Source organism: Mauremys reevesii, linkage group 5 (assembly GCF_016161935.1).
Source record: "Mauremys reevesii isolate NIE-2019 linkage group 5, ASM1616193v1, whole genome shotgun sequence".
In the NCBI taxonomy this organism is placed as follows: domain Eukaryota; kingdom Metazoa; phylum Chordata; order Testudines; family Geoemydidae; genus Mauremys; species Mauremys reevesii.
The window spans coordinates 34,084,763-34,102,739 of NC_052627.1; the positions used below are offsets into that span (position 1 = coordinate 34,084,763).

General features: G+C 43.7%; 1 protein-coding gene across 10 annotated transcripts in view; it reads right to left on the reverse strand.

Annotated features, from left to right (window-relative positions):
- NFKB1 (nuclear factor kappa B subunit 1) overlaps positions 1-17,977 on the reverse strand; it is a 78,732-nt gene that overhangs the window by 36,976 nt on the left and 23,779 nt on the right. For 6 of the 10 annotated variants that reach the window (XM_039539894.1, XM_039539892.1, XM_039539893.1 and 3 more), the window contains exons 4-5: positions 13,277-13,317; positions 9,686-9,784 (exon numbers count right to left, since the gene is read on the reverse strand). In XM_039539894.1, the coding sequence (XP_039395828.1) occupies positions 9,686-9,784; positions 13,277-13,317 (140 nt within the window). Of the gene's footprint in view, positions 1-9,685; positions 9,785-13,276; positions 13,318-15,565; positions 15,618-17,977 lie in introns of all 10 variants that reach the window. The other 4 variants (XM_039539896.1, XM_039539895.1, XM_039539888.1 and 1 more) reach the window with 2 other exon arrangements.

Here is a 17,977-nt window from a genome sequence, read left to right on the forward strand (position 1 = left end):
AGGTTTTTTCAGAGAGACATTTGGCATGGAATTCATTCTACGTTCATAAGAAAGAATTCTACATTGGCTCAAAAAACTGCATCTATCTTAGGCACTTACAATAGCCTCTATTACCATAGTATCTTAGTACTCACAATCAACACATTTATCCTTACAACACCCCATAAGACAAGGAAGTACTGTCCCCATTTTACAGATGGGGAACTGAGAGGCAGAGAGACTCCCCAACGATCACAGAGGAAATCTGTGGCAGAGCAGGGCATTGAATATCGTTTTCAGGATAGCATCCTAACAACCGGACCATCTTCCACTTCACACACAAGGCCCAGTCCTGAAAATACTAATGCACATGGTTATTTTTTTGTTTTTTTTTACTCACGTGCATAGTCCCACTGAACTACACATGAGAAAAAAAGATAAGCACATGCATACGTTTTTGCAGGATTGGGATCGTGGTAAACTGAGTGCATAGGATCACTGGGTGCAGAATTGTGTCGAACTCTGTCTCCTAGCTTCTCACATCATCTTTTTTTCTGACACAATATTAAAGATTATTGTTATAAAAACAGGAGATGCCACAGAAATTGTACAAATTAAAAAGCACTGATCAAATAGCAATTTTATAAGGGCTTTATTTTATTGTTATCATTCACATCTCTGACTAGATTCTCTCAAGCTGTGTTAATCAACTGATTATCAATTATCCACATCTTTTAAATTATACTTAGTGTAAAATCTTCAAACCCATACCCACTGTTTCTTAAACACCCTTTCCACAGTTTCACTTAATTAACTAACCAGTTTATCAAGAAGTCTTTTTTCACATTTAGCCCCAGGTGAAGTCATTTGCATTACAGAAACATGTAGATTTAATCAACCAGGATACTGAAGGATACGCATACATAAATGCAGTAGAACATCGATTTTACAAAACCAGTCAGACAAACAAGCAGTTACACAAACCATTCTTCCTGAAGGAAAAAATAACAATCATATAACGAAAGTGAGATTGATGAAGAACTTGACATCCCATCCCATTCTCAGGCCTGAAACACACTGGAACTCACTTGGCAGCGTTGGAAAGAGAAGAAGAAATTGATGCAGTGAACCATGCTGCAGTGTACGCACTGCACCAACCGTATTTTTGGTATTTTCAATTTTATGAGCTCTTTGATTTTATGAATTCCTCAATCAACGAGTTTGTAAATGGAGATTCTACTGTACAGTAAGAGTGATGACTAAATTACTTCAGCTTCTTGTATTGATAAGACTGATCAGAACTCACCATTATGTCACCACTCTAACATATGTTGCTTACTTTTTTTGTTTCCTTTAGCCCTTCTTGATTCCACGCCATTACACTTGGAACAGTCTCAACATCTGCCCAGTGCCCTCCCCCATGACTCCCTCCTACTCACTGCTAAAAGCTAAACAGTTCCAGGAAGCATGTGTCTGTGAAAATCCTCTCGTAACCCACTTGTCTGCTACTTGTTTGTTTTACCTGTATTGTACAATAAAAATGCCCCTAGTTTAAGAGCGTGATGTGGTCTAAACATAAGACTAGCACACATGAACTAATCCCAACTCTGACAGTGACTCAACCTACAGCCTTGGCCAAGTCACTGCCTCATCTTCCTCGTTTGTTAAATGGGTGTGATAATACTTACTTGTCAACCTCAAAGAGGTATGATGATTATTAATTAACATTTACAAAACGATTTGAGAATGAAAACTGCAACTTATGTCCCAAGTATGATGATGATGATGATGATTAACAACTCTCTAGGGCACATTATTTCCTGTTTTTGACATATGCATTTTCACTATTATAAAGTGCCTTGTGTATCTCCATTGCTCTATAAATGATAAATAATAAATAATGTGCATGTTCCATATTTGTGTCAGAATAGCTCAAGACAGTTCTGTATCAGCTGTTCAAACCACAGTGAAACTGTATCTAGTGCTGCTGGGTTTTAAGGACTTTCCAAGACATCTGAAAGCAGAACATTTAAGTACTGTGGTATCAAGATTGTAATCTTCACATGGTTTACTCAGCTCAACACAGTCTTTGTAATTGGCATAGGGAGAGAAGCCAGAGTTCTCTAAAATGTAACTTGTATATAGATTGTTAGATCATAAAGCCAGAGGGAGCAATGTGATCATCTGGTCTGACCTCCAGCATAAGATAGGCCATAGACTTCCCCAAATTAATTCCTGTTTGAACTAGAACATATAGTTTAGAAATACATCCACTCTTGACTTAAAAATTGCCAATGGAGTATCCACCACAAGCCTCAGAGTAAGTTGTTCCCATGGTTATTTACCCTCAATCATAGGTGCCGACTCCGTGGGTGCTCCGGGGCTGGAGCACCCATGGAAAAAAGCACCCTCCAGCAGCTCCCCGTGGCCCCATCCCACCCCCCTGCTCCAGCTCACCTCTGCCTCCTCCACGAGCACGCCGCCACGTCCTGCTTCTCCCCCCTCCTTCCCAGCGCTTGCACTGTGAAACAGCTGATGCGCGGGGCAGGGAGGGAGGGTAGAGGAGGGGGAATGCGGCGTGTTGGGGGAAGAGGCAGGGCCAGGGTGGCGATTTGGGGAAGGGATCCAATAGGGGCAGGGAGAGGGCCGAGTTAGGGCGAGGACTTTGGGGATGGGGTTGGAATGGAGGCAGAGATGGGGTGGAGTCGGGGAGGGGCCTGGGGCGGGGAAAGGGCGGGCACCCACCGGCGCCGGAGAAAGTTGGCGCCTATGCCCTCAATGGTAAAAATATGTGCCTTATTTCAGTCTGAATTTGTCTACCTTCAACTTCCAGCCATTGGATCATGTTATACCTTTGTCTGCTAGACTGAAGAGCCCATTATCAAAGTTTTGTTCCCTATGTAGCTACTTACAGAGTTTGATCAAGTCACCTTATAATCTTCTCTTTGATAAAATAAACAGATCACTCCATTATCTTCTCTTTCATAAAATAAAAAGCTTGAGCTCCTTGGGTTTCTCATTTTAAGGCATGGTTTCTGAGCCTTCAGCCATTCCCATGGCTCTACTCTGAACTCTCTCCAATTTTTCAACATCCTTCTTGAACTGTGGACACCATTCACAGTATTTCACAATTAATTCTAAATTTAATCTGGTAATAGGTCACTTGCATATGTACTCATCAAATTTTTTCCACTGAGAATTCCAAAAATAGTCACAGACATTAATTACTGACAAGTACATTATTTCTAGAAAGTTATACAAAATATATCAGTGCCGAACATCTAGAGGCATTCAGATACTACAGTGACTGGTGCCAACATAACAAGATAGATAAAATAAAATGTGGCAAGAAGGAAACGTTCAGCTATTACGAGAATATCTAAATGTCACTTTACTGTTTAATTCCTTGTTTAACAAAGAAATTATTAAATATTTGGTTTCTAAGGAGCCAGTTACTATCAAAGACAGAGAAAAAGAAAATAAGGAGTCCCAGTAAGAGTATAGTTGCAATATTTGCTGTGCATCCACCATATGGAAGCAGTGTTCAGTTTACCTAATCTGATAAAGTTAAAAATGCTGCATAGTCACATTTATCTGATGTTTCTGTTTAAGAGCTAGATTTGTTTTAGAGATTAAAGGGACATCTTGAGAGTTAGTGAATTTCAAAACATTAAGTTGAAAGTAGTTTCAACGGCTTCACAGCTCCCTGAGTCTGCTCAGCAGTTTTTATGGTTTACAAATCACATTTGACTATTTTAAAGATGTTTTTCTGTACCTCATACAAGCAAGTGAAACCGACTGACTGATTAGAGAGAGCAAACAGCAAAACTAACTATACAAAGTGCTGTGAAATGCATGAAGTCAGCAAACTAAAAATTGAGAATCCGCCCCTTCTTTCTAATATTATAGCAACATTTGGCCCAAGTTCTGCAAACACTTCAAAATGTGAGTAACTTTACAGACGTGAGTAATTCCATTATTTCTATGTGTAAAGTTACTCACATGTGTAGATGTTTGCAGGATTTGCACAGCCTTAGCTGTTACTTAAAGTAAAACATTTTTAGGCCACAGTGTGATAGTGTCCCTAAAATTTGGGTGCCTAAAATTTAGACGACTGAGTACATACTTCTGCACCTAAATATAAATGGCTTCCTGATTTGATTGAAGTCAATGGGAGCTGCAGGTCTTCAGCACCTTTGAAAATCAGGCATCTTATTTAGGTGCCAAATTACAGAGTTAGAAGCTCAGCTTTAAAAAAACCCTGTTACCTACCTTTTCGTAACTGTTGTTTTTCGAGATGTGTTGCTCATGTTCATTCCATTGGGTGTGTGCACGCTAACATGCACAGTTGTCGGAGATTTTTGCCTTAGCGGTACCCGAAAGGTCAGCTGTAGTGCCCTCTTGAGCGCCACGCTCAAGCGCTGGTATATTAGGTGCTGCCGATCCTATGCCCTCTCAGTTCCTTCTTGCCGGCAAGTCCAACAGTGGGGTAGGAGGGCGGGTAATAGAATGGACACGAGTGACACATCTTGAAGAACAACAGTTACAAAAAGGTAGGTAACTCTTTTTTCTTCTTCGAGTGCTTGCTCATGTCAATTCCATTCTAGGTGACTCACAAGCAGTGTCTTTGGAAGTGGGCTCGAAGTCCACAGTTTAGCCACTTGCAGTACTGCTCTGCATTATCCCTGGCCTGCTGGGTAAGTGGGTAATGGGCTGTGAAGGTGTGGATGGCCAACCAGGTCGCCACCCTACAGATCTCCTGGATAGACACTTGGGCTTGGAAAGCTGCCAGAGAGGCTTGCGCCCTGGTTGAGTGGGCGGTGCCAGTTGCCAGAGGTGGTACCTTTGCCTGATCATAGCAGCAGTGAATATAGGCAGTGATCCAGAAGAAATTCTTTGAGCAGACACTGGATGACTTTTCATCCTGTTGGCCACCGCAATGAACAATTGTGTCGACTTGCAAAATGGTTTGGTTCTTTAAATGTAAAAGGCTAGTGCCCTCCTGACATCTAGGGAACTCTCCTCCTCCTCTTTACGCGGCTTTGGAAAAAAGGCAGGCAAGTAATGTCCTGGCCTATATGAAACTGCGAGACCACCTTGGGCAGGAAAGCCGGATGTGGCCGCACCTGGACCTTGTCTTTGCAGAAGACTGTTTAGGGTGGTTCCGAGGTAAGCACCCTAATCTCAGAGACCCAGCAGGCAGATATTATTGCAACTAGGAACATGACCTTTCAGGACAAGAGAAGGAGAGAGCAGGAAGCCAGAGGCTCAAAGGGGGGGTCCTGTGAGCCGTAACAGCACAAGAGTCAGGTCCCATGGTGGAATGGGGTCCCTGATGTGCAAGCAAAAGGTGCTCAAGGTCCTGAAGGAACTGGCAGTCATGTCCTTGGCGAAAATTGACCTACCCTCAAGCGGCAGTTGGAAGGCTGAAACAGTAGCCAAGTGGACCTTGATAGATGAAAGGGACAGGTCTGGGAGCTTGAGATGCAGAAGGTAGTCCAGGATCAACTGCAGTGAGGCCCGCTTGAGCTGAATGCCTTTATCCGAGGTCCAATAAGTGAACCGCTTCCATTTGGCCAGATAAGTCGCTCTGGTCCTCAAAACGCCTACTTCTGGCTTCCTTTGCCTCTGGAAGGAGCAAGCTGGGCAGAGGAACGGGAAAATGAAAGGTGATGCCGTTTAAATCCTTTGTGTCTGTCCTTCCCCGGTCCGTCTCCTACGGGAAGGACACCCCAGGACCTTGACGGAGGCAGACAGAAAGGCTTTCTAGACTGCTGAGTGGTGTGAAGGCCCAAGGAATGGAGGGTGGCATGGGAGTCTTTAAGGCCGTGGAGCTGTGCATCAGCCAGAGCACGGCTCCCTCAAATGGAAGGTCCTGAAGGGTAGTCTGCATCTCCTGGGACAGCCCAGAGGACTGTAACCAAGAGCTGTGTCTCATGACCATCGCGGAGGTGAATACCCTGGCCGCCGAGTCCATAGAGTCCCAGGCCATCTGGAGGGTGCCTCTTGCCACCGCTTTGCCCTTGTCCACCAAGGCGGCGAACTCCTGGGCTCGGTCCTGTGAAGGTCCTCCTTGAACTTGTGATGGAGTCCCACGGGTTGAAGTTGTACCTGCCTAGCAGGGCCTGATAGTTAGACATCCGAACTTGCAGGCTGGCTTTCAAATAAATTTTCCGGCCAAACAGATGCCTCTTGGTATCTTTATTTTTCAGTGTGCCGCTCGCCTGTCCCTGCCTGTCCCTTTCATTGACAGCAGACACAACCAGGATCCCGCTGGAGGCTGGGTATTACAGGTATTCAAACCCCTTTATGGGGACATAGTACTTATTTTCCGCCTTCTTGGAGGTAAGAGGAATGGAAGAGGGGGTCTGTCACACAGACTAGGCAATTTTAAGAACCCCTGGGTTGACAGGCAACGTGACCCAGCCCAGGGTGGAGGAGGATATAACATTAAAGAGGTTGTCGGACTCCTCCGCTAACTCCTCAACCTCCAAGTTCAGGTTGGCAACCACTCTTTTGAGCAAGGCCTGGTGCTCCTTGAAGTCGTCGGCAGAGCTGCTTGTTTGCGAGGGGCCCACCACCGCTTTGTCTGGACACAAAGAAGATGACTGCATGGCAGGGGGAGGGGCGGTTTCCCCTTGGTCACCGGGGCCCGCTGTGTCACTAGCGCATCGGATTCGGCACTGTGCTGACTCGGGTGCCAGCTGTGTCAGGGGTGAAAAGCAGTACCAGGGAGCTGGAGACCGGTGTCATGACTGGGTACGATCCCACATTGAGGGGGATCGACACCTGGGAGACTGCCTAGACGACGGAGATCTACACAGTGGCGAACTCTGGCGGGATGCCCAACAGTACCATGGATAAGTGGATCGGCGTCATGACTCAGGTGTCCTGTGCCTTGCAGGCAGAGACCTTGGCATCAGGGACCTGTGTCTTCTAACCGGGGACCAGTGCTGCAGTGATGGGGACCAACACCTGCGGTCCAGGGAGTGGGGATGCTCTGTTGTTTTAGGAGGCGGTCCCATAACCGGCTTGCCCTGAGATGCTGGGTTACTGATTTCTATTTCTTATAGACTTGAAGTGCCAGATCCCTGGGTAAAAAAATCAGTGAAGACACGGCAACTTGGCTTTTAACTCAGTTAACAGTTCTAGTTCAACCCCAGGTACACCAATGGACTTTAACTTGAGCCATTAACCAGAGTTAAAAACCAAGTCACTATGTCTTCACAGCTATTTTAACCCGAGTTAGCTAATGAGGGTTAGCTAACCAAAGTTAATTTTGCAGTGTAGACTTACACTAAGGGTAGGTCCATACTTACCGCGTGGGTTGACGCGGTGAGTTCGACTTCTCGGAGTTCGAACTATCGCGTCTAATCAAGACGCGATAGTTCGAACTCCCCACGCGCTCCGGTCGACTCCGGAACTCCACCACCGCGAACGGCGGTGGCGGAGTTGACCTTGGAGCCGCGGAGTTCGACCCCGCCGCGTCTGGACGGGTAAGTCAGTCGAACTAAGGTAGTTCGACTTCAGCTACGCTATTCGCATAGCTGAAGTCGCGTACCTTAGTTCGACCCCCCCCGTAGTGTAGACCAGACCTAAGAGATATGCTCCAGCTCAGCTGGAAGTTTTGCACTTGAGATAGGAATAACTGGGTGAAATCTGTAAGTTCCTGTGGTCTATGTTATGCAGGAGGTCAGACTATATCAATGTAATGCTCCTTCTTCTGGCCTTAAAAGCTACAATTTTATGATTCTACAAATGGCGGTATTGCAGGGGTTTCCCTATGTCTTGGCAATTTCTGGCTGCCAGAATGGCTGTAGGGGCTATCGCTAGTCAGCATAGATTATTGCAGCTGGACCAGTGCTGAGCTGGCCAAGGCTCCTGCAGATGCTTTAAGACAGCTGTGCACATCAGAAGTGATTCACATCTACTGCAGTAGCACACCCAAGGTTCTGGCCCTCCCTCTATTTTTTATAGACTATTGTTCCTGAATATTCAATTGGGTTCCTCGAGATCAGCTCAGTTGTGAAGAGGAAATGAGCCTCTGACAAAACGCAAGGGAGGCTGATAGGAAAAGGAGTGAAACACGTCTCTCTTTACTGGCACAACTTGAATCAAAAACAGGCACTAACAGGCAGCGGCCAGGAGAAACTTACTTCGTTCCTTTGCCAGCCTCTCCCACAAGGTTTTGCCGGGTGGTGACTTGTACCAGGAAAAAAAAAATGCAGATGGGACCCATGGGAAAGACTGAATTACTTGACTTTTTGTCTTTTAGTTTGTTTTCTGACTAAATCCTTTCCACACATTGCTTCCCATTGCATAGACTACTATCTGAGCTCCAGTATTACTATGTACTCCACCAGTTTAAATCTTATAAATTATCAAGATATATTGGATCCCAATATATATCAAAGATCCCACTATCGGGATAAGTAATTTTATATTTAAACCTGCAAATGAAATCTTGTTCATTGTCTCATCACCATCATCATGTGAAAGGGAAAGTGAGTAGATTCTTTGCCAGAGCTGGTAACTTTTCAGAATAGCTTTGCAAGGCTACATTAAATCTATGATTTCTAATTTACCAGACTAACATTCGAGGTTATAACAGCCAGAGCTGATTACTCTGAGTGATGCTCATTCTAACCCATGGTGGAGATATAGTTGTTCCAAACCCTAGTCTCTTCCAAGATTCACAGAAGAATAGAGCACGTGCACCTGAATGGATGGTGAACACAGTCCAGCACAGAAGCTCACCTTTAGCACACTAAGGAGTAGGAAGGGGGAAAAGAACTCATGAATTAAAAGCTATTAATTCTCGCTCTTAATGGGGAAATCTCTAATGGAACAATTCAGAAAGTATACCCTGCCATATTGATAGAGACTTTTGAGAGTGGTATTGCTATGGGTAATTTGGGAACCACTGCATTAGATATTACCTCATGAAGAGCAAATTAATTCTTTCTTCACTAAACTTAATGGCTCTTAATTCATGAGCTCAGAAAGCTCAAGATAAAATATAGTATATCCTTCCCCGGCAATGCAAGGAAAACGTGATTGCGGAGGGAGCCTTAAGCTTGGAGGTTTCCTAACTTTAGTTCTGTTATAATCTCAACCCTAACATTATATTTGCATAGGTATTTTTCTTTGGTTGATGGTTTTTAATAATAAAGACAAAGCTGCTTAGGAAATACTGCATTGTAAGCCTGATCCAACTCCTGTTAAAGTCAATCTGTCTTTGCACTGAGCTTAACGTTAGGCAGCCATTTTTTAAAAACCTGGGCCCAGAAGCACTAGCTGCATTATGTGCTTTCAACCACTACCACAACAGTGAGCACAAGCAAACATCTGGAAAGACTACTTACCTCTTCTCTTAAGGGGGAGGAAAGTAGTTTCAGAAGCCCTGTACTAATTTCCGCTCTTAAAAACTTAGCAGTTCAAACGCACAAGCTTGGAGTGTGAAGGACCAGAGACATTCAGCAGATTCTTTTTAATTCACAGGATGATTTTCACTTGCCAAAAAACCAGCTAGTGCCTTATTTATGTGCACTACAGTCTCTCAGTTTAAAAACTGGCCTTGAAATACACAGTTCATCTCAATAACTTCAAATAGATTTATGGTGATGTACAAACCAATCCTATGTAAGGATTTTTTGTAAGGCACTCGCAATCATATTGTTAAATAATTAATAATTTATTAACTTACTTTGACCTGAGGGTATGATTTTTTGTTCTTTTCGCTAGAAGCACCCGGAAGTCCACCATGTGATGGCCCTTCACACACATATCTGAAACGAAACCCCCTCTGTGGAGATTAAAAAAAACAACAACCTTTGAAAATCATCATTTCAAAACAACTATCCATTGACAAATTGAAATGTTATGGCTGCTAATTCCTGAAACACTCTCTGGATACTTCTACATGGGTGGCAAACAGTTTTATTCTCATTCACACACATAGTGGCAGTAGGAATCTCTTCTCCCAATGCTAATATGATTATACTAAATGGACTTAGGTGCAGAGATCTCTTTGCACCCCAGAAACCAGTCAGAAGATGGATGAAGGATTTACAATAGTTGAAGACACTCTTGAAGACATGATGGTAGCAGTCAGGGGATGGGGAGAGATAAAATAGGAGCCCCAACAGTGCAGGGAAGGTGAAGGGGGCAGGGAAAGAAATAACTCTTCTCCCTTTCACAGAATAGCAGCCATGAAACCAACAAGAATGTCAATTTCACATTTCATTCAGGAACATCATATTTTGGTATTTCTAAAACAAGTTTTCGAGGGATCTCCAGTTCGCCAAGAAATGTGTTTCATATAGGAACAAAAGCAAATTCAAAAATACAGAAAGTTCTAGTGAACTGAAATCCATGAGATTCGGTGTGCTGTATTTATGAACACTTTTCCTTTATTTCCCCCATTATTTATTTTTGTAAATGTGGGGAAAGGAGTAGGAAGTGTCCAGGTTAAAAAAGCTGCACAAAATAATTCACTTTTATGATTAGATTACTTTTACACCGGACATAAAACATGAGCAGACACTGACAATTTTTGCAAAGGAATTCTGCCAGCATACAGTGATTGCCACTGGAAAGTCATCCTTTACCAACAATAACTACACCATCATATCTGAGATAACACAATTTATCTGTGATTCTAAGGTTAAGAATAGACACGTGGGTCAGATCCTCAAAATGTATAAATCAGCATAACCCAGTGTTCCATTGGCCTGGAGCAGCGATCCGCGGCCAATGGGAGCCCCGATTGGCTGGACCAGCAGATGGGGCAAGTAAACAAACCAGCCTGGCCTGCCAGAGGCTTTCCCTACACAAGCGGCGACCCCAGTTTGAGAAACACTGGCATAACCCCAGTGAAGTAAATAAACATATAAAATTTCAAAGGATTTATTCTATCAAAGAGAAATTTAAACAAGATGGTTCTAAGTAATTGCTATAGTCATTGACATACCAGGGATGGAAAAAAACTACTGAAAATGAAAGTCACCTGGGAGAGGGGATTTGGGAGAGAGTAGTATTTAACAGGATCCACTACAAAGAAATGTTAATACACATTTAACTGTAGTATTACAAATGGCACTACCTCTCTTTGTCAGGAAGGTTTCCCCTCTTCGGCCCCAAACCTGTGATTGACAGAGCTCTTTTGAGTTCAGTGTGATTCTAGGTAGTGCAGCAGTCTGCCAAGTAGCATCAACTATACAGTTGTAGCTTTAATCAGACAACAATTGCCTGGCAGAATCAGGCTGCAGATATCTCACACCAGGTTCCTTTGAATGTAAGTGTTTGTCAGCCCACAGTTATTCACAATGCTCACACAATTACTCTTAAAATGAGTAATCAACCTCAAAGCCTCCGCAAATATCTAGCTGTTTAAATACTTGTGCCTTATACAATGTTTGACTTTCACTCACATACCCACAGAACAGACTGATAATCATGAAACACAAAAGTTAAAATTCACTTCAACACATTAAGGCAGAGCAACTGGGCTTTCTGATGGTGAAGCGCTCAAGTCGGGGTTGAGGTTGTGGCAGCCAGGGCTGAAATTCATTCCTGAACCTAGGGCTAAGGCTGCAGAACAGCCACACTGAAGCCACTGCAAACTGCCAAGGCCGCTGGATCCATGTAATTGCCTGTAGAACCTTCCCTACCCGGCATTGTCCTGTCCCCATGACTGACCTATGTGGGGCCGGTGATCAGACTGCCTGCCCAGTGCTCTGTCCATGGCTCAGCCCGCACAGCCGCACTACAAACCTTAAATTGTATGGTGCGCCTTGGGCCTCTCCACAATGGGAGCCATGGGTGGGGTGGCCATTTTACAGCCATTGCACACTGTAGACCCAATCATGTATTTAAGGCACAGCCTGGCGCTTGGGATGATTCAGAACCACATGAGAAGCAGAACTGCTCCCAGAGCTTCTGGTGCACGGAGCATGCACACTTCACTGAGTGCAGCGTGCATCCCCCTGGTGTGCCAGGCCAGCCTGGCGCAAAGCTAGGGGTGGGGTCAGGGACCCACCTCCCCCGAACTTCCTTTGGGCTGATGTATGTCTCTAGATGTGCATGGAGTGAGCAGTCACTTCATTCCCAAGTGCACAGATTGTATTGTGACAAGCCTTTCCACAGGGTGTGCCTGTGGTGGGGCAATCTTTGGTCACTTCCATCTCCCTATGCACCCACACATGAGCATCAGAATCTGGCCTTGTATGTGACTGTGTGGGAGGGGTAGGAAAAGGGCCTCAGTATTGTATTGGCCCAGGGAGGAATCACTGGATGTAGGATTATGTCCAAATGCTTTAGAAGGGCTGAAGCCACAATTCCAACAGAAATGCTGGAGTATCAGTCACAGTGAACACTCTGCACCTTTGCCCTGGATGGGAAGGTGGTTTCCATCCCCAGCAACTCCCATACACTTTATCTGCATGAAGTCCAAGTAGTGCAGTGAGATGAAAATCATCTGACAGAGGAGTGAAAAGTAGTGTTGTTCTGTGCTTGTGTAACCCGCACACCTCCTGGGTCTGGTTTCTGTCCCCGCTAGTGACACTGAGACCACTTAGGGTTAATGAGTCTACTATAGCCTTAGCTAAAAGCCATGTGGCTTCTAGCTCATGCAGTAAGTAGAGGCTCATGCACTGAGATTCCAGGTTTGATCCCACAGGGTCTGTTAGTGTTACACTTGTACAAAAATTGCATCCCAAAATTATCTTAATTTATTCTTGGGGTATTCAGCGTTACCAAGCGTGTGACAAAAGGAATCCCACAGCACTACACAAATCATGAGTTAAAATTTCCTGCAAGGGTTTTGGAAAGAGTGCGGAAAAGGGCCATTATATTTGTTATTTTTATTTTTCATTTTAGCAAGAAATATGAAAAAAAACCCTGGAAAATTTGTAGAAATATTTCATTGACTCATATTTGTTTAAAACTTTGGGATATTTTCCTATCATCATCTATTTTAACGCTCATTCCTAGATGGAAATGTTTTCTACCTTTAGTAAAATACATTTAATATAACCCTCCGATTTTTTTTGCCCTGTGACACTTCCAGACAGATGACTAGAGATAAGAACCAAACAAAACAGGAAACAACCTTGCTATAAAAGCATAAAAAACAAAACAGAACCCAGCTAATAATGCACCACACTTCTTCTTAGTTCAAAATGCTTTACAATGAGATAGGTCATTCAGTATCCCTCCATCTTGGATTACAGCGGTACTCAGACAATATCCTGCCACAACTACCCAAAAGATTTTCAAAATGCAGTATTCCTCTTACCTGTTTAGGCTGTTCTATAATTTGAAGGTATGGTCCATCTGCTAATAAATAAAAAAAGAAAAATAATAATGCACCTCTGATTTACATCAGCATCACATATAAGAAGTCAGAGGGCTAAATTAGATGTTCTAAAAAGACATGGGGTAAAATTTTCAAATATGCCTAAGAACCCAAGTTTTATTTTAAAAGTGACTTGGGCACTCGGGAGCTGACATCCTATTGACTTTCAATGAGACTGAGGCTTTGTCTACACTGGCACTTCCGTGGTCAAAACTTTTGTCGCTCAGGGGTGTGAAAAAATACCCCCTGAAATGACAAAAGTTTTAACAATGAAAAGCGCCAGTGTGGACAGCACTTCGTTGGCAGGAGCCACGCTCCCATGGACAAAGCTACCACCCCTTGTTGGAGGTGGTTTTATTTTGTCACCAGGAGAGCTCTCCCGGGGATAAAGAGCAACTACACAGCGCACCTTACAATGGCGCGGCTGCAGAAGCACAGCCGTGCCGTTGTTAGGTGTGCAGTGTGGACATAGCCTTAGGCTTTAAAGGGTGGGATTTACAAAGGGAGCTAAGGCTGAGACCTGCAATGTTTTAGCATCCTGCCAGCAAGTGGAATTCACAATCCTGAGCTATGCACCCAGGCTCCTTACACAATGCCTCGGGGAGAGCTAGGTGCCTAAAAAGAGATTCACAGAAGCCAGCAAGCTGAGCAGGAAGCTGCTTAAGCAGGCTAGTAGGAAATGCCAAAGAGAGGTGGGTGGCCAAAGCCCTGCCCACTGAAGGAGCTAAAGATCCCAACTCTGGGCCAAAGGGTGGCACCTCCCTGGATTTGGTATTAACAGCTGTGAACCCTTTCCTGGAGTTAGGCACCTAGAGGGTTAGATGCAGTTGAGCCAGATTTTTGAGGATCTAAATTTTGAACTTAAGTTTACTAAAGTGGAATTAGGTCCTTAAGTCCCCCTCACGAATCCCGTCCTAAGTGCCTAACTCACTCCTGAAAATGGGACTTAGGCTCCTAAGTCCTGTATCCACTTTCAAAAATTTTACTCATGAGCCAGTTTCTGATATCAGGTATATGGGTCTGCTCGACTAATAATGTCAGACTCCAACTGACTTAAATGGTCCATAATCAGATACAATTGGTTAAATCCACCCCTGTGCACTGGGCCAGTAGAAGGTCTATGCACCACTTAAATCCTACTTAAGCTAAGCCCTGTTTGGAGAACCTAATTGATGCAAAGGCTCATGCTGGTCTTCTGAAGAGAGGTCAATTTGACCCTAATAAGCCTGATCCAAAGGTCATTGAAATCAACGGAAATCTTTCCATTGACTTCAATGGCCTTAGAGCAGGCCCTACGTGAGAAATTCTCACTGAAGTCATTCATTGCATGGCATCTGAGCACAGAATTCCGTCTAATCAGGGCTTAAATTGGAGGGAGGTACATGGAGCTAAGGAGTACCCCTGCCTGCCATCTCGTTCACATTCTCAGCTGTGAAAAGAGAAAGTTCATCTCTTGCCCTTATGGCTGTGAAGATAATTTTAATAATGTGAAACAAGCGTTACTGATGGAGGGATGCCTTCATGAGTTTCAGAGAGCCTGAAAAAAACAGTTCTGAGAGGTGTAAACTGCCCCTTCATCTTAACGAGGTGTTAACTCATAAGACCAATGATCCATACCTCACTGAGGAGATAACAAGATCCAGGAGCTCATCAGAGCATGCATGACCATATTCTGAACAACTGCACAATCCACCACAAGTGGCATGTTGTTTTGACATCTCCAGTGGGGGCAGCTTAGAAGAGTACCATTAATCTTTTTGCAACCTGATGTTCACTGACTGGTTGAAATACTATAGGATTCATTTATCTGTAGTAGTGTGATTGTGTTATGTCTGACCCAGGCACTGAGACCATTCAATTTTAGTAAAATAGCTTTTTATTCCTTAAATAAAGATATCACACAATCTTCTCAAAAGAGGGAATCTTGGTAAATACTCTAACTGGCAGATATATTAGGAGCCCTCATTGCTTATCTGTCAAAATCAGTTGACTCAGCAATTGCCTTCACACCAAAGATATATTACAAAGGTCAGCAATGACAATCTGGAATCTACAGCTCCTTTTAAATGCAACTAACTATAAAACAAACTAATATTTAAGTTGGCCAAAGTAACAAATATGGAAATTGGGTTTATATTCTTCCTATGCAATTAAACATTTTGCCGACATTCTAGAACACAACTGAACATTTTGTTTACTAAAAGTTTTAATAGATACAGAGCGATATACCATTTTGCTTATTCTCTTTGTCTGTAACAGTGGGTCCATTCTGAACTACGTTCTAAATAGTAGAGACAAAAATACCAAGGCAGAACATGACTTTGGACGCCTCACATATTAATTAATTAAGAAAAAGCTATCGGAAATGCAGAAAAGTTGGCATAATGGCTTGTTATAGCCTAGTCAGATTACATAAACCATAGCTTTATTTAAACAAAGTAGGCCTGTAGTTGCACCTTCTTATCACCAGTAAAAATCAGATTGTTGAACTTGATTGAAAAAAAAAACCTGCAAAATAAGTCATTCTGATGTAGTACTGTTATGTGTTATTAGAAATGTTATTTAAAAATAAAGAGCAAGCATGTTAATTGACTTTCAAACATTAATGCCCTAGTCATTTTATTCTGAATGCTAGAAAGGATTCTATTCTATACAGGTTCTTAAACCACGCTCATCATTATAGTGTCTGAACTCCTTCCAGAAATGCATCAAACAATGTGGCTAACATTTGTCCTGTGTGGGTCATTTTTTCTCTCAAATCTCCCCTGGGGAGAGAGTGTGTGCAATCGAGTGTTTTGTTTAGAGAAGAGTTTTTGAGTTGTGATTATTTTAATATGTAGAAGCTGCTTTGAGAATATAGGCACATTGAAGAGGTGTGCTGGAGCAGAAGGTGTGGAGACTTGTGATGGTCTTCAGTTCATGAGAGATTTTTTTTTGACAAGTTGGTACCAGCTATCAAGAAAGCTCTGTCTCCTGCACATTTCATTCTAACAAACGAATAATTTATAAATGTTAATCGGGCACAAAAAAGCACAGCAGCGAATCAAACACTAAATATATCAACCTTTGTTTGCACTCCTACATTTTCAAAATGCATAACCTATAGTCAGTGTATCTTGCCCAGAATTCTATGCTGTTTGGATGAAATTCACCCCTGTGCAGCCCTCTGCAAAGGGATGAATTTCACTCCCACAGAAGGCCAAGTTCTAACATCACAATTCCTCATGATTTGCCTGCCACTCCCACTGCAAACAGGAGGGCTTTGTATTTGAAATTAACATCCACCTAACATGAATACATTTTGGGGCAGACCGGCAACATTTTGATTTTGAACCTACTTATCTACCTAACTTCTTTTTCCTTCCTCTCGCCGCACTCAGTTCAAACTAACTTCTGTCCCGCTACCTGCCCTCCTGCCTGAGTCACAGGCCTACTTCCCTCATCGCCTTTGACTGCTGTGTTTCTTCACTCTCCTTCCTTCCTCTCACACTTGAGTCACAGACCTCATGATTCTTGCCACCTCTCACTGCTACACACTCCTCCTTTTTCTCTCAGAGCCTGTTCCTGCACACACTTTCTGGAGGAGTACCAATCTTCAGGATAGGGCCACTTCCTTAATCCTTCCCACCACAGAAATGCCAAGGAGAATGGGATTCGTGAGATTGGAGGGTTTCACCCAGGCAAGGCTGGCAGAGTTGCAAGACCGGTGGATTTTCCTAGCCAACCACCTGGCTAGTTAGTGCCTGAAACAATTAATTTTAGCCCCTGAGATAGCCCTGACTTCTGGATGGTGACCAGGCTGCTGTATTGGACCCAACCTTTGGATCCTATGTGCTGCAGTCCGGGCAGTGACTGATCACTATCTCTAGTTCGGGTCACTCATGTGCACTCCCAGGTGAGCACCTCCTGTCTGACACCCCATTGGCAGTGGGACCCCACCAACCAGATGCCTCCACCCTGGAATCAGTGCCTCAGCCCTCCATATCGCCCCTGGAGCTTACAAATGCCCTTCCCAGAGGTCTAACCTTGTGGGCACTCTGGTTTATAGTTTCTCTCTTCAGGGACCACATGACAGTTAAAGCCAAGGAACTTCTTTAACTAACTAACTAACACACACACACACACACTCTTACTTTACTCAGACAGAGCACAAGAGGTATAGATCTAGGTGAGACAACAAAACTGCTATGCAATCCCTCTCCCCCTCAGAGTCCTCCTCACTCCTGAGACTCTTTTGAGGTCTGGCTATTCTGCTGGGAAAAGGCAAGCAGCTATTCAATTGTTAATGGCCCCACTTCAGATCTGCAAGCATGGTCTGTCTTTTGCCGTACAATGGAAGTTTTAATTCGCACTGAAGATGACAGTCTTAAATAGAGGTAATAAAAATCACATCTTTTCCTAAACTTATGCAGACATATTCCCCAAACCATTACACCGCTGCACACATTTTTTTCTATATGTTGTGGGAAAGATTGCGAATGGTTGTGCAGTGAGAAGGAGGCAGTAGGGAACCAGTCAAAATTGCAGTCCCTGCACTCTCGGTGTAACAGAGGTACAGCTCTGCCCCTCCACTCCACACTAGACTGGGCTGGCTTGCCACACTGGGTGAGTAAATTCTTCTTCTTACAGGGGTGTCGTAGA